The 16,391-nt window shown below is 37.7% G+C and overlaps 1 protein-coding gene and 1 long non-coding RNA gene across 9 annotated transcripts in view; one reads left to right on the forward strand and one right to left on the reverse strand.

Moving 5' to 3' along the window:
* Positions 1–14,575, forward strand: part of SLC12A1 (solute carrier family 12 member 1) — a 43,653-nt gene extending 29,078 nt beyond the window's left edge. For both annotated transcript variants that reach the window (XM_051628474.1, XM_051628475.1), the window contains exons 17-26: positions 770–910; positions 2,753–2,859; positions 3,412–3,494; positions 5,824–5,967; positions 7,829–7,960; positions 8,187–8,298; positions 9,605–9,691; positions 10,848–10,983; positions 13,317–13,384; positions 14,440–14,575. In XM_051628474.1, coding sequence (XP_051484434.1) covers positions 770–910; positions 2,753–2,859; positions 3,412–3,494; positions 5,824–5,967; positions 7,829–7,960; positions 8,187–8,298; positions 9,605–9,691; positions 10,848–10,983; positions 13,317–13,384; positions 14,440–14,575 — 1,146 coding nt within the window. The remainder of the gene's footprint in view (positions 1–769; positions 911–2,752; positions 2,860–3,411; positions 3,495–5,823; positions 5,968–7,828; positions 7,961–8,186; positions 8,299–9,604; positions 9,692–10,847; positions 10,984–13,316; positions 13,385–14,439) is intronic.
* LOC127388704 (uncharacterized) overlaps positions 1–16,391 on the reverse strand; it is a 54,370-nt gene that overhangs the window by 34,810 nt on the left and 3,169 nt on the right. The window lies entirely within an intron of this gene.

Genomic DNA, 16,391 nt, shown 5'->3' on the forward strand with positions numbered 1-16,391 from the left:
AAATAAATTTCGAGCTTGCAGTATTTGCTAGAGAAAAAAATTTAAATCCCCCTCAGCTCTATTTTAACCAGTTTCCCAGCTTAGCAGAAGCAGCTACCATATACCAACTTACTTTAAATGCTAAAGATTTAAATATGAATTTTTAAATACAATCTCCTGAGCATGAGCTTACCAGGCCGTCCTAGTTTTATATTATAGGCAACAACTTCTAGAATTTCTCTAGTCATCTGTTCTATTGGAACAAAAACTGGAACTTGCCAGCATCCTCAAAAACATTATAAATTTTAAAAAACACAAAGGAATGGCTTCTGCACAAAATGAAACTCTGCAGCAAACTCAAGTTCAAAACTATCTGTTTATAACAGACCAAACTGATGCCACTTCCCAAGTTAGGCACACAGAAATACTCACTGGATTCCAAGCAAGAATTGTTTACGAAGTCAAGTCAGGGAGAGACTTTTTTTCACCATGAAATGTTTCACCTAACCTCAGATATTTTTCTAAGATGTTACAATCTATAGTAGTCCTTCTTTCTGTCAGAATCACTATATTTAAGTAGCATTAACAGCCTCGGCACTCTCAAACAGAATGTGAATGCTATTAGCAGCACAGTTCATTTCAAAGGGCTGAATCTCTGTGGGCCCTTTTTGGAAATGTGTTTTTCTGACTCTCTCCATTTGCTCCCACAGCAGACTAGGTAACTCCTTCAAAATCATTGTGTGATGTATAATACAAAGGCTTCTTAATAACATTTTATTGTATCATGCAGGGCCCACGCAAGCTGTGTGTTAAGGAGATGAACAGCGGCATGGCAAAAAAGCAGGCCTGGCTCACAAAGAACAAAAGAAAAGCCTTTTATGCAGCAGTGGCAGCTGAAAGCTTCAGAGAGGGAGTCAAAAGTCTACTTCAAGTAAGATTTTTGTTTACAGAACACACAGAAGAGTGCTACATCAAAGCATCCCTGTGTATATACGGGTAACGTTATAAACAGAAAGGGCATTCTGGGGGTACATGTATATTTTAACTCATGTTATTTCATAAAGAGATCTACTTCTGGGCTATGGAATTATAAGACAAGGAAGACTGATTCTCTCCTAAACGAACAAGACACTAATATAAAAAAAAAGGAGAGGCATCTAGAGGGCAACGTATGAATGTCTACGCAGTCAGTACTTGATACACTTCAAATCAATTCTATTGTTTGGTATTATGCAGCATATTAAATATCTGAGAATATTTATGCAGCCATTGAAGACAGAAAATATGTAATATACACTTTCTCCAAACAAGGAGAAGGTGATCTAAATAAAAAGAGTGCAATATTTTTCTGTTGCTCTAAGAATACAGCAGAACATTTCCAACAGTCCATTTAAAATGGCCTTAATGAAGGCTCGGAAGCACTGTTTGCATATTTCCCATCAATCTCTCTCTCACATATATGAATATTTAAACACACTGATACTGAGGCAAAATGTAGAGAAAATTCCCTTCCTGTGAACAAAACACACTGCTGAAAAGACATCAGTGCAAACTGAGACCGTAGGGAATCAACTAAAATACTCTGGGTAACAGTCACCCACTGGTAGCCTACCAGGGCCCTTTGTACACACACTGAATGGACAGCATGATTAAGCAAGATGAAATATTATTAATAAAGACCTCTTTGTTCCATCAAAGCCTCACAAGGACACTTCATCTTGAGTTTATACACTTCCTCAGCAGGAGATCCTTCTGATGATTTTGAGAACTGTTGCAGTCTGATGATCTCTTCCTTTCCATTACTGCTTAAATACAATTGCTAAAGCTAACTACCAGACTACAAATAATTGCCTTCCAGCAAACAGAAGGATAACCATATCATCATGATGGTAACCTAAGGACACCCGCATTGCTTTGCCAACCAATTATTCACTTCTATGTAAATAGTGCATCTACATCAGTGCCACTCAAAAACCCACTCAGGTTCCAACAGTTTTATCTATTTTATTTTTGCTAGTAGTAAAATTTGGCAAGTGTAAGAACTTGAAAAGCTGGTGTATTTGTAGGTCTCCTGAAAGCTCCCAATACGTTAAATATTCAGATTTCTATAAAAATTAGGTTAGCTGAATCTAGACCTCACAACCTATACTTGTTCAGGTTTTAGCATTCAGGTCCAGTTTTGAGGCAATCTAATATTTTCACAAACCATTTGTTCTTCCTGTTTATAAACTGTAATTTTATCTATAAAACATACTCAGCTAATTTTGGATAATATTTTGGAAAGAATACAGCCAAAAACAATAGCAACAGTTGCGAAGTTCAAGGCAAAAAAAAAATTAATTTCTTATTAGGGTTTGCCTTGTCTGTATTTCTGAGGTGTTTAAGAGACTTTAGACCCAGTTCATTTATGGAGTATTGCAAACCTGATAAAAGCTGTATGTTATTATGTTAGAATGAGCATACAAACAGTGCTTGAACTCTGTCTTGATTCCAAGTTATTGAACCATTTTAATGAGAGCATGTCAGAAGAAATGCAAATGAATGCTAATTTAGCAAAACTACATTTCTGTCATCTAAAATCATTTATAGTTAGAATGATTTAGAGCTAATCTTTCAGCTTTCTGCATGGAAATGAGCATGAAGGACATTCATGAAATGCAATCTAGTTGTAAGTGTCTCCAGAACATTACTTCAGTTATCTTTTGCCATTACTTTTCATTTGCAGTAAAAGCATGTGTGTGTACCTTCTCAAATAGTGTTTTAATATTGCTAGGCCTCAGGCTTGGGTAGAATGAAACCAAATACCTTGGTGATTGGATTTAAGAAGGACTGGAGAAATGCCCCTGCCACACAAGTTGAAAACTACGTGGGCATTATACAGTAAGTCACAGATCAGCATCTCCTTTTTTACTCCTCTTAAGTTTAGATTTATACAGCATTTCCGTACAGAATTTAAGGTGTAGAAAAAATGTAAGAAAATGCCTACAAAGTCGGTGACAGTTTCTGCCTATTAAAAAAGGCTCCTTGGCTTCACACACCTAGCAGGATCTGCTTAGCAAACATCTGGCACTGTCAGAGCTGATGTGTCTTGACAATGCTACATAAGGAAGCTGCACTGCTGTCAGTAGTGCTTTTGCAGAATTGTGTTTTTCCATTTTTAGTGGGTAGGAACTCAGAGAAAAACAACCCTAACATACATACTTAAGGAATAAGAGAACATAATGGAAATCTTCTTTTAAGCCTAGAAGACAGAGGAAGAACCTTGCTTCAAATCCCCTATGTCCCTAAGGCTCATCAGCTCTAGTTTTACCTAGTACATGGCAGTAACACCTCCCTGTGAGCATTAACACTTTTACCAATCTGCTCAAAGTAACATCCCTCAGTCACATGCATGATGCAAAAGGATATTTATATCTTTTTCTTTCTTTTCAGTGATGCCTTTGATTTTGAGCTCGGCATGATTATAGTCAGAATCAGCCAAGGATTTGATATATCTCAGGTCCTCCAGGTTCAAGGTATGTAATGACTCAATAGTTGAATATCTATGCTGGTTACATGCTCAGCATGAGAAGAAATATGACCAATACACTTCGAGTCACTCTTAGCTCCTACACCCATAACTTCCACAGTTCCTCCTTGCTTCTGCAGTTTCAATCCCACCTGAAATCCTTGCTGAAGCACTGGCAGTGCAAGCAGGAGGGCAAGCCTCACACATTAAGGGGCTCTGCACATCAGAGAGCTTAACTCTGAAAGTACTTCCAGCACAGGCACAGACTAAAACAGTTAAAATCATGTCCTGCCACAGCAACAAGTCATTCTGTGGCATGTTTCCTTCCTGCTTTTGGTACACCTTTGTCCCTGTGCCTACCTGAGATCTCTGGGGCTGATGGGAATTGGGAAGCTGCACTTTGGGTACCAACTCTGTAGAATGCTGGGTCCCAGAAAGTTCCCACTTATGCAAAATCTGGAACCCACAGGAAACATCAGTTCTCTTTTTAACCTTTCTGTTCATTCTTCTTTAGATTAGCAGTGCATATCTCAGGGGAAAGGGAAAACCTTCCACCATGCCACAACCAGACATGCCATCTAGGTGGAAAATGTAGACAGACAGAGCATGCAGGCAGCTGCACCTAAACTAAGGGCTTCCAAGAGCCACATACAATGGTGGCCTTCATTTCTCCTTTCCTCTTACTGGCTTCTTAGGAATGCTGGGGAGGGAATGAGTCCAGATAAAAACCCCATCAGAACAATTCTCTAGGTTTTCAGTACAATAACTTTTCCACTTATTGTAAGTTTGTCCACTTGAGCAGACAGATACAGCCTAAACCTGGTCATTACTCCTAGCATTCCCTGTCCTACCCACCAGATAAATGTTTTGTGCTACAAAGGAATTGGATAAAATCTATAGACAAGGAACACAGGCAGGCAGAAAAAGAACGGCGACTCTTTGCTGCCGCCTGCTGCAAATCTGCCTCCAGTTCCTCAGACAAACAAACCGTGTTCAGAACTGCTGGGGAGAACACCCAGGAAGGACCTAAGTACCTTGGCTAATTAAAACCAACATTAATTCCCCATTAAACAAGACTGATTCTAAGATGAGGCAACCCTCAAAAGCAAATCGCCTCTCAGAATTAAAAAGAACCAAAGACTCCTTTGAGAAACATGGGTAGATGAATACTCACCAAGCAGACTGGCAGCCTGATGTGCTTGGAGAGCAACAGGGCAAAACTGTGGGGTCCTCAGAAAAAAAATCCAAACTAATAATGCTGTTTTTCTCCCCCCGGTTGATACCCGGAAGAGATCTGCCTGTTTCTTTGCTTGATATAAGTCAGACAGTTCGGAAGATACAGTCATTAGAACACCAGTGAAATTAGAGCAAATACCAACTTTGCGTGACTATCATCATATCTAATAATTAGAAGCACATGGCTTTCATGGATCCAAAAGAAATTATATTCTTTTCTGTTGGCAATTGAGAGTACCAACAGAGCTAATAACGTCTAGTTAGTGAGGGTTTGGCTTTTTTGGGTTTGTTTTGTTGTTTTTTTTTAAACAACACATTTTCAATTAATTTACCTCACTTTTAGTCCATGTATTACTCAAATAGAAGTTTTCCCTATGAAAAAAAACCTTCTGCAGGCAAATGCCTGGGTCATATTAATATTTGCCATGATAACATGTGGTACTTTTTTCTCAGCAAAAGTTCAATATTGTCAATATGAAATTGTTATTTTATATTACTGAATTTACAGAATTGGTTAGTGAAATCTTACGCCTTTGCAGCAAATGCTGAAAAAATTAAAACCTTGAAGACATTTAAGCATAGAAACTGATCACATGCTCAGGGTCCTTATATATTTCTGAGAATCTCACTGTCCAAATCTATGTAACCTTTCTGGGGACCCAATGGCTAGAACTCACTGCACCTCAGCTTTCTCACATCAGGAAGTCAGCTTTCCAAAGATGTTTTTTAAATTCTTGGGGAAAGAAACCAAACAAATCCACAAACATAGCTCAATAAATAGTGTCTCATGTGACCATAAAATACAGTAATACTGAATTTGATCTGGAAGAGGAAATGTGAGAGCAGCTGAGTAGCACTTTAGTACACACCACTGCTGTAGGTGTGGGCACCTTAAGTCAGAACTTCCAGAGATGAATTCAGGCTCCTCCTCCCTATTGGTTTGCAAGGATAGAGCATTTTAAAGTTTTTCCTCCCAGTAGTTGGACATTGTGTACGAAGTACCACAACAGCAATTACATCACCGCCATTATTTCAGTAAGTGATTTAACTTAAAATTGAAAGCGATGTGTTACCAGTTCCCTTACTTTCCCAATATACAGAGGAATTAGAGAAGCTGGAACAAGAGAGATTGGCACTAGAAGCTACCATTAAAGAAAATGATTTTGAAGAAGGAAAAAGGGGCATCTGTGGATTCTTCAGAAAAGCCACCACACTCAATATCTCAAAACATGAAACAAAAAAGGGTAAGTTCCAAAATGACAACTTCTCCCTGACCCTTCAATGCATCACATTTTCACTAATATATAAACTGAACTTTGGTTCCAAGGCAAAAACTCGTGAACCATGAAGAAGCCCCTGGAACAGGACCTACCCTGTGCAAACCTGTCTTGGTGGCCACAACCTTGCAGTGCAGAACAGAGTGAACACCCTCTAGCAAGACAGGGTACTTTGCACAACACAAATTTAACCCCCTCCCCCAACTAGCTAGATGTGCTTCTCAGCTCAGCTTGTGTTGCATTTTATCTGTCAAAAAATAGCAAATGGTCGCTACAGTTCGAAGAATACAGAGCAAGCTGGTTTGGGGTTTTTTGCGGTTGGGTTTTTAATAGGGTGTTTTCAAATTTTAAACAAGAGGCCCTTTTTTCTCTAAAGAAAACATGAACATAACCACAATATCAGGCAACAAGCAATCTCACTTTACTCAAAATACAAACACAAACCCAGTACCCAGCTGAAAAGCAGGTAAAAATAGCACTACTGCTCTATATTCTGAGCATAATTTCATAAAAATGTACAAATGAAGGTGGTAAAAGTACTGGAAGTATATGTACAGCACCTAGTCAAGTAACTAATTAACATATAACTTACAAGTGTAGATGACAAAAATTCTATCTCAGATGTAGTAAAATGATACAAAAAAACAGAATAAAAAGTCTCATTTCACAGCTGCTAGGCTGTAATGATAATGACCCACCCAAAGCCACACTTGTACACAGACAAGTATTTTCAGAGTTTTCACCTACAGAGACTATTACATCTGGCTGTGAATGCAACTCCCACTGGTATCAAGATGATCTACACACTGAAAACATAAAATGCCATTTTTCTTTACTTGGCAGACTTCAGTTCATTTTGCAGCCTTCAGAATGTATTTTTATAACAAATACCACAAGAATGTGCACCCCTTTTTCAGCCACCCTTTTTGATTTAGTCCCGAACAGCATAAAGGAAACACATATTACACACTTTGGCTCTATGGATGAGATAGATGACGTTAATAAATATCCCTGCCTCTCTAGTTTTGCTTATACATACATCCTCTCCAGAGACATTGCATCTTCCAGCACAGATGCTAGAACTGTAGAGGAAAGCCAATAAATGCTTTAGAACTATCCTGTCCACACTCTAGAAATACAGGGTAAATCAAACAAAGCATTTTCAGAACCTTGCAGAACCTAAAGCAGCCTGTCTGCCCATTTAGAAAACTGATGCCATCTTTTTTAAATCATTGTAAGAGGAGCAGTGATAAAGACACAGGCTTCAAAAGACGCCATGAGAGAAGGCAAGCTTGTATCCCTTTTAAAGCCAGCTAAGCAAACAGCAAGCATCAAAGTTTATTTTCAATTAACAACCCTCTCAAGCATAAGGAAGTTGCCATGTATGCTTCTGTTCTCTGCCTTCCAGTTTTAGCTTCTCCTATCCTCTCACTTTACCCTGCTAGCTTTCTTTGTCCAACATCATAGTGCATTCCATGGACCTCTGTGTCTGAGCTTGTAAACAATGAAAAATTATGCCATTTACTTCTGAAATCTATCAGTTGTTTTCAAATTGCTTTTTAAGGCCCCAGTGGTTAACTAAAGCTCCAGTTTAGGTTAACTAAAAAGCTCCAGAAAACAAATAGACAGATAACCCTCTTCAAGATGTTATAATCTAGTGACAAAGTATTACACAATCTTTGGTTTTCATGCATATTTAGATTTAAACTACAGAAACTGTTCATTTTCCTGAAGCTTTCTCCCCACTTGTCTCCATAAAGCTACTTACTGTCTCACTTGTCAGAAACCCTTCCACAACTCTTCCACATTTTTTTCTTTCTCATTGCAGAGAGCACCATTAACACAATGCAGTCAATGCATGTGGGTGAATTCAATCAGAAGCTGCTAGAAGCCAGCACTCAATTTAAAAAGAAGCAAGGAAAAGGAACAATTGACATTTGGTGGCTGTTCGATGATGGAGGTATGGAATTCAAGAACAGCAGAGAGAGATTTCTGTGTTACCAACTATAAAAACAGACTTGAGAACCTGCACAAAACTATTTTCTCTTAAAATTACATAGTCAATTCTCTGTCTGGCTTAAATGCTTTAAGATTAACTTATGTCCAACACTGCGTAAGTGAAGGATGGAATTGTTACCACACAATGCACTAACTTGATCTTCCTGCAATTTTATATGTTCTTCCAGGTCTAACAATCCTAATTCCTTACATTCTAACTATCAGGAAGAAGTGGAAAAATTGCAAATTAAGGATCTTTACTGGAGGTAAAGTCAATAGGATTGAAGAAGAAAAACTAGTGTAAGTATAACTATATTTGTCGCACTGTTTAAAGAGTTTCAAGTCATGCTGAACATAATGCAGATACAGCAGAAAGCTGGGAATTTCTAAGCACAACTGGTTTATTGTACAGTAGGCAGCAAAAAAAAAAAATTACATACTTGATAGAAAGGTATTGAGCTTATGGCACAGCCCTCAAGGCTCAGTGTAAATGAGCCACTGTAAATGATTGCCAAAAGAAACTCACATCCAGCAATTTTTACCATTAATAGCTCATATTCCCTTCTCCAAGAAGGGTAGTCTGAAGTCTGTAATGAGAATATAATTACTTTTATAGGATCTACATGAGATAGTCCAGTTAACAGTAAGTGAAACTGCACATGAAGCATCTCATATGCAAATACCATAGACAGATAGCTCACATAAATGTGATTAATCATGGTAAAATGTAACAGAATTAAAGAACGAGTTAATCAACTTTAACGCCACTTTGATTTGACTTAGCTTTTGTAAAAAAGCCTAGATTTCATAATCATTATTTGCCTTCAAGCAAATGAAAGGTACTATTATGAACTTACTTTCATCATGTCAGTATGTAGGACCTTTCCTTCCAAAGCACTTTACACACTCGGGGCACAGCCATTTCACCATGGCTGGAAGCAGGCCAATTTGGGATGGAAGTCTGGAACTGCTTAACAACGAGCAGCAGCGCCATGTAGGGGGTTAAAAACAAAATAACCAACCAAGACTCCAGTGAAAAGCAAGATGTTTTCAAGGACAGGAGGTAGAATTTAGCCAGCATCACTAGGATCACTGTGCCTTGGAAAGACAGCTGCCCCAGGAAATTCATAAATTAGAAAGATTCTTTAAGTATTGCACATCAACCTTCTGGACCAAATTTTCACCAACACAGAGACTATCAGTGTCGTACATACTCCATGCATAGAATTCTTATAATAAAAGAACAGAAGCCTTCTCTAAGTATTGGATAATTCTGTCCTACTGTATTTTTAGTATTTTTGCTTTATAATTCAAGCCTTTGCAAATACTTGAAGTACCACTTCTTTCTATAAACACCCTTCCCTCTGCTACTCGTTTCAATTTTTTATGATTTTCATTGATCATGAGTTTAATGAATTACACTAAAGCAACCACATCTATCCAGTTCTGTGACTGGAAACTGAAACACTAAAGCATTTAAAGTAATTTGTCAAATAGTTAAAGATAATGAGACAACTATGTTTGATATCTTAACTCATTTAAGAGTGCTCTTTGATGCAAGGCACTCAGAAATATAGTGATAAAATGTTCTCTCCTTTGTTTTCAGGATGGCTTCACTTCTAAGCAAATTCAGAATAAAATTTGCCGATATTAATATCATTTGTGATATCAATATAAAGCCCAACAAAGAGAGGTAAGAAACATTATGAAAATCCATTATTTAGCAGCTAGCATTTATCAGGAGCTTGTTCCTTTTATGTTGAGCATTAAAAAAACCCAAACACACCACAAAGAATAACAGTCACTTTATTGCAATCATTTTCTAAGTACCTAGAGCAGGAAAAAGAAAATAACCTTTTAAAAAACTCAAAGGGTAAAAACTATAGGCAGCCTTTTTCTTAATGTTGTAGTAAGGCTTAATTTTAATGAAGTCTAATTAGAAACCATACTTATCAGCCACTAATTTTAACAGGCATTTTATGGTGACTTTTCCTATCTGTTTAGGTTGCAACAGACTTCCCTTCATCATATTATTCAGTCAGCCACAGTTCTCTTGTAGCTCACCATCTCTGCCAACTCAGCCTTCTGGGTTTTACCATGAATTCATAAACTTAATGTTTTTCTGGACAAACATAAGCACACTTCTCCTATCTCAATATTGTAATACTTCCCTATTACTCAAACATAATGAAGGTTCAATGTTTTTTTAGAAACTAACTCATCTATAGAATTAATGCTCTTAGGCAAAGATTAGGCAGTTGGGAAACAGTGCTCAAGAAGCTCCACCTCCAGCTGTATTTGTTAGAAAAATAACCTGAAGTCCATGCTTTCTAAAACATGTATCTATAGAAATCACCTATTTCTTCTGCTTTATGTATACAAAAGTGTATAGCAGGTTGCTCAGAGTATAACTGAACCCTAACTCAATTCACAGGATTACTCCTGGTCTTAAACATCCTCTGAAAATTATCTCACCTTGCTATGCTCTCTTCCACCCTGTTCTTCCCTCCCCTCTTGATAGGTGTAGAGCTATTTCATAGTCAAAGGGCTCCTCCTCTCCACTTACAGCCTCTCCTCTAAGTTCAAGTGCAATCTCAGGTTAATCCCTGCAACTATAAGAAGCCAAATGCAGTGTTTAATTATCCTCAAACAACCTTTAACTATCCTCAAATAACCCAAACTTATTGAAGTGGCACAGATATAACTTGAGGCACAACACAGCAAAGAACACAGATTTTGAATGTTTTTTAGCTACAATGATAGTCAGTGGGGCCTGCCATACAGTGTCTGTGAAGTAAGTTAGAGAGTTCATACTCTGCAGCAAGGCTTCCCTGTAATTCCTGTTTCAGCTGGAAATTCTTTGAAGAGATGATTGAACCATATCGGCTCCATGAAAGCTGCAAAGATATAACAACTGCTGAGAAATTAAAGCGAGAGACTCCATGGAAAATTACAGATGCAGAGCTGGAAGCATTCAAGGAGAAGGTAAAACCTTACCTACCCTTTCTCGTCTGTACCATTTCTTACACTCCAGATGTTTCAAGCGATTAGTAAGAAAATGTGAAACACCAGATAAAGAAATAGAAACACAGCATGTGCAAACCTGTATTTGATATTTACTAATTGGATTTATATTGCAACCACTGCAGACAAGTGTTATGGTTGCATTATTCAGCACTTTGTAAGACCTTGGCATGTTTACAGAGCATTTTTCAGGCTGATGAGCAGCTCTGCCCACATCAGAGCCAGCCATATGAAAACCACCTCTGAACCAGAAGCCACACAGTACTGTGCTGAGCCTGAGCTAGAAAGCTCTGCGGAGAGGTTTATTAAATGGCTCCACTGTTTTGGAGCTTGAACCTCTTTAAGAGTGCAGTTCCAAACATTCACCTCTTTGAGAAATTTATAACTGAATCCAGACACTACAACTGGCTCTAGGAATTTTTCCAAAGACAAGATTTAACATGGATTCTTACTTCACTAGCAGAGTGAAGACTAAACCTAGCTAGAATGCAGGAGCTCTCCAGCAGCTCAGAGGCTCTCAAAGGCTGATGTTGGCTGATTTACTGGGTGAATTAGAGCCCAAGCTGCTCTTTATTTGTTGGAACACACCTTTTTAACAATGAGCTGCCAGGCTTCATCAGGCCAGTGCCAAAAGGATACTGCAGACTCCTCCACCTGTAAGAGTCAAGTTCTGCTGTAACTGTCAGAAAATTCATCTAGCAATTTTATTTATGGCTCCTGTTGGACTAACCTGAAAGCACTGAGAGTTTAGTTATCTCCACTTTATGGTGCTGGTAACTTCCTCAGCACTGCAAGGATTGTGAGTCTGAGCTCAGAGCTGCTGGACATCACAGCCTGACATATTAACATAAGCTGAAATCAATGGTGATTTAAGAGAACACTGTACACTACCAACTGCAGCAGCTGGGAAGCAGACTGACTGCTCACTGTATTACCCTTTCCAGAGACTTGATAAACAGCATAAAGTTATGGCAGTCAGCTCTGGGCACAAAACTTTTGAAGTACTCTTAGCATAAATCAACAACACTTGGCAATCTGAGCCCTTAGAACATTTCTGTATTAAAAAAAACCCCAAACAAACAAGCAAACAGGAATATAATTCCAGATATACACACTTGGTGTGCAGAAACAGTGAGGATACAACAGGGAAAAAAAACAACAACATGATTAAGCTTGGTCTTATCTAGGTCACTAAGGAACAAGGGAAAAAACCCATAGGTTTAAAGCAACCTGCAACACAAAAATGCCAAATCTCTCTATAAAATAGGAACAGCAACAAAACTTTGGCACAGACACCTGGAAAGACATGCCCCTTATCTTCAGAAGTAAGGCAGTTCTGGGAATTTTATGGAGGACATTAGATCACATTTAAAATCCAAGAGAGAAAAAACTGGCAGCACAGATAAAGGGTTATGTTTTGAGACGACTCTCCTAAGAGCAACCAGCTAAATTATTAGGATTCCTACCTATATAACATGTATAAAAAACAGCAAAAGTTCTGTAGAGAAGTAAAATTTAAGGTCTGAATGGAGAAAAGCCAGCTTTTTACCTTCTCCAGGGAAAGAGAGAATAATTTAACAGATCAGTTAAAATACATCTACTTCCCATGCTGCAAGCTCCCTGTACACAAACCTGTCCTGTTCTCTTGCTCCCTATGACTTGTCTTAAGTTATAAAAATTTTGAAGGCCCGAGCCTGACCATGAAGTAATCCTGGCTGACTCCCCAGTAACAGCCATCCATGCAATTTGTACAAGCCCATGCAAATGCACAATGCATAAAGCAGCTCGGTCTCACTCCAGACTCTTGGTCTTTAGTTTCAGAGGTGAATTTCTGGCAAGGTGCTCATTTACACCCTGATGTTCAGCCCTACCAGCATGGCAGCTGTACACTTACAAAACAGATTAATTAACATATTAATTTTCACCAAACAATAGCACAAAATTCTCTGCACAGCTCCTATACTTCATAGCCAAAGAAATACTCAAAAACTATGCCTGAGCCAGCTCTGGTACCATCTCAGTACAAAAATAATCCCCATCCTCAGGAAACCTTACTGAGTGGTGAACAACTCTGGCCCCCACATAACTACACTAATCAAGAAACATGGTTTAGCTTCATATCTTGGCATCTCTACCACTCTGGACCACCAAGCAGACCTGGATTTCAATGCCACCAAAGCAACAGCAGAAAACCTGCTGGCAACAGGTAAAAGTCCATAAGGCACCAGAAATGAGGATCACTGACGTAACTGATGGTTTTTTTCTTTTCCCCTGTTTTGTTTGATTTCAATCAGAGTTACCGCCAAGTCCGTCTGAATGAACTCCTTCAGGAGCACTCGAGGGCAGCTAACCTCATTGTCCTGTGAGTTGCAAGACTTTGGTTCTAACTTGGAGAATAATCTAACATGTAAAGGGATTCCGAACTAGTACAAGAGAAACACTTGTGTTAGTTTGCTGAGGGCAAAAATAATCTTTTACGTACCTTTTGAAGGACTTGCATCTGGACTAATGGTTCTCTGGGATGACACTGAACATGAATCTTTCCTAGTATTTCTTCATTATTTCTTCTTGTAGAGCTTAAAACAAAGCTCTACACATGAACAAGTGTCAAAAATGTAATCTTTACATCCAGATCTACATCTTAAGTGTTACACCTGCTTACTCAACTGCAGAAAACACACATTTTCCTTTCTTTTCCCCCAATTAATTAACAATACAAAGTTAAAGAAAGCATTGTTTTGGTTTGCACATAATAAATGGAGTTGTTGGCCATGACCTACTTGGAAGTAGGTAAAACTGATTAAGGATGATGCAACTGCATAAAGAAAAGGTGCCACCGATAAAATTATTTGTTTAAAAAGCAATTTTCAGAATCAGTTTTCAGTTAGAGAAACACTTTTTATACACAGCTCCAATAAACTAGTTAGTATTTGTGATGCCCAGATAAACTCCTTTAGCTCTATTCATTCAGTCTCTGAAAAGGGGGTGATCAGGGAATGTTTACCATAAATTGACCCATACTTTAAAACTCCCATCTCACAGTATTTCCAGATCAGAAAATAAACTGATGGACTGTGAAATTGTGCATGTACTGTATTTTTATCCTTTAAAAAATCATATGTGTGGGTTTTATGACCCTGAAAATGCTTCTTTACCAGTTTAAGGTTACAATCACAGGCAGTCTGTGTCCAGTACAACTAGCCATGTTAACGGCACTAACCAGGTGAGCAAGAGTTCACAAGATTAAGGCCTAACAGTAGCTTTGTAAGATTAAAACAATCATGTAGTCTAATTAAGAACATTCAGAGTTGTAAATGAATAGTCAATGTTTTCTACTTAATAGTTAGTGAGATGCATCTTATCAGGGCTATCCCTGTCTTCATCATGTTAATTTTATTTTTCTCTCTGTCTAAACAGGAGCCTCCCGGTGGCAAGGAAAGGAGTAGTGTCTGATTACCTGTATATGGCTTGGCTAGAAATTCTCTCCAAGAACCTTCCTCCAACCTTAATGGTCAGGGGCAACCATAAAAATGTACTGACTTTCTATTCTTAGAAAAAAACATCTGTGCCTAGAATATCCCTTACTTGATTTCAACATTTTTAATGGCAGTGATTTATTGAAGACACACGTAAGTAATACAAATCTAAAACTTAATTAATTGACAGAAAAAAATCTTAAAAATCCAAAAATACAGTGAAGAATTAGACAAGAGAAATATAAGTAGCCCCTACCGATGTTATACTCCAGTACATCCAAAAGAAGGGAAACCTACCTAGGTCACATGAGAAAGTGAATATTTTGAACACACAAGGAAGAAATTCCACTAATTTTATGAGGTATTGAAAATGCTTTTGATATTTATCCTAGAAAGCCAAAATCAACTGCTATAATACAAAAAGCATGACATTTATAAACAAATACTTCTAACTGCACTGTCGTAGTTGCCAATAGATACAACACAGGAGGATTATAATCAAATGCATTAACTTGGGAGAGAGAAAAAACCTGTTTGGTATCCACCAGGTCAAAGTTATAAACTGATGTAATGCAAGTAAAATACCTCTGATGATGTGCAATTATAATATTGCCAAATTAAGACCTATGCCTACACAGCAGTTGCTTTTACCTAAATAGTTCTCCTAATTTATATTAATTCAAATGCTTCTAATTAACTGACAAACAAAAAGGTTACTTATATAAGGATATCAACTCCACATGACAAGACTTGATAATGTATTTTTCAAGCTCTGACATAAAACAGAATGTATGATTGCAATAATTAAATGTGCTAAGTAAATGTCACAAAGAAACTAATGAAATACTAAATATTCTGACAATTCTTGCTGTGAATGTTAGGGTTAATACAATCCGACATACTTTGGGATAATATGTACAGTGATTTCTGTGATTAGAAAACAAAAACTCCATTAGCTGATTGAATGCCTTAGTTTTTGATTTATATAAAACATTTATCTTATTTTTAGACTTTCTAAATAATATTCATTATACAATAACTTAAAATAAAGGAAATCCATTAAGTTGTGCAATTTTTCTGTTTTCTATTCTGCAACATTATAGTACTTTATCATTTCAGCTGTCAATAAAAGCAGCTTCTCTTTTTAATGGGGAAAGCTATATCCTATGTGTAAGCATTATTTAGATTAAAAAACATTAAGGAATTCAGCTAAATTAATTATTGCAGTTCTGCAACTCCTTTGCAGAGGTCAACTGAAATTTAAGACCCAGGAAAGACAAGGAACCTTTAATTTCACAAAATGTTTATTTTAAAGTAGGCCTCAGCATCTACTTTGCTTCAGTTACTAGAATTTAACTTGCAGAGGATCTAGCATTCCATCTCAAAAAATGACAAATATTTTCTATACATATTTTTCCCAGTTCAACATCAGCAATTCAGCACAACATGGTAATGTAGCCCAATAATCCATATTGTATTTTCTCCATCTATTAAAGGCAGGCTCTGAAATACTGGTATTTTCCCATAATGTTCTCCCTCCACTCCTTCTTACACATTTGTAACCAGGTTGAAGGATCATTTTGAAGTTTAATTGCATGACACACATACCCAAGTTTCCAAGATACCCTAGGCTTCCTGCACAGCTCCAAGTAAACCAAAACCTCACATGCTGCACCTGCAAACAAGGGAAGATTATTCTCATACTTCCTAGTGATGTCAGCAGTGATAAGAGAGCTTGTTAGATGCTGTCAGGTCCTTCCAACTTTGTAGAGTTGCAAAGTATGCTACCCTTTCCACCTCACTTCAGATACCATACAGGTGTAATCTGCATGTGGTTCTCAGACGGTCATGGAAAGAAGATGAGCTTTATTTGTGCTTCCTATCACAACCTAT

The sequence above is a fragment of the Apus apus genome, chromosome 10, assembly GCF_020740795.1.
Source record: "Apus apus isolate bApuApu2 chromosome 10, bApuApu2.pri.cur, whole genome shotgun sequence".
Classification (NCBI taxonomy): Eukaryota; Metazoa; Chordata; class Aves; order Apodiformes; family Apodidae; genus Apus; species Apus apus.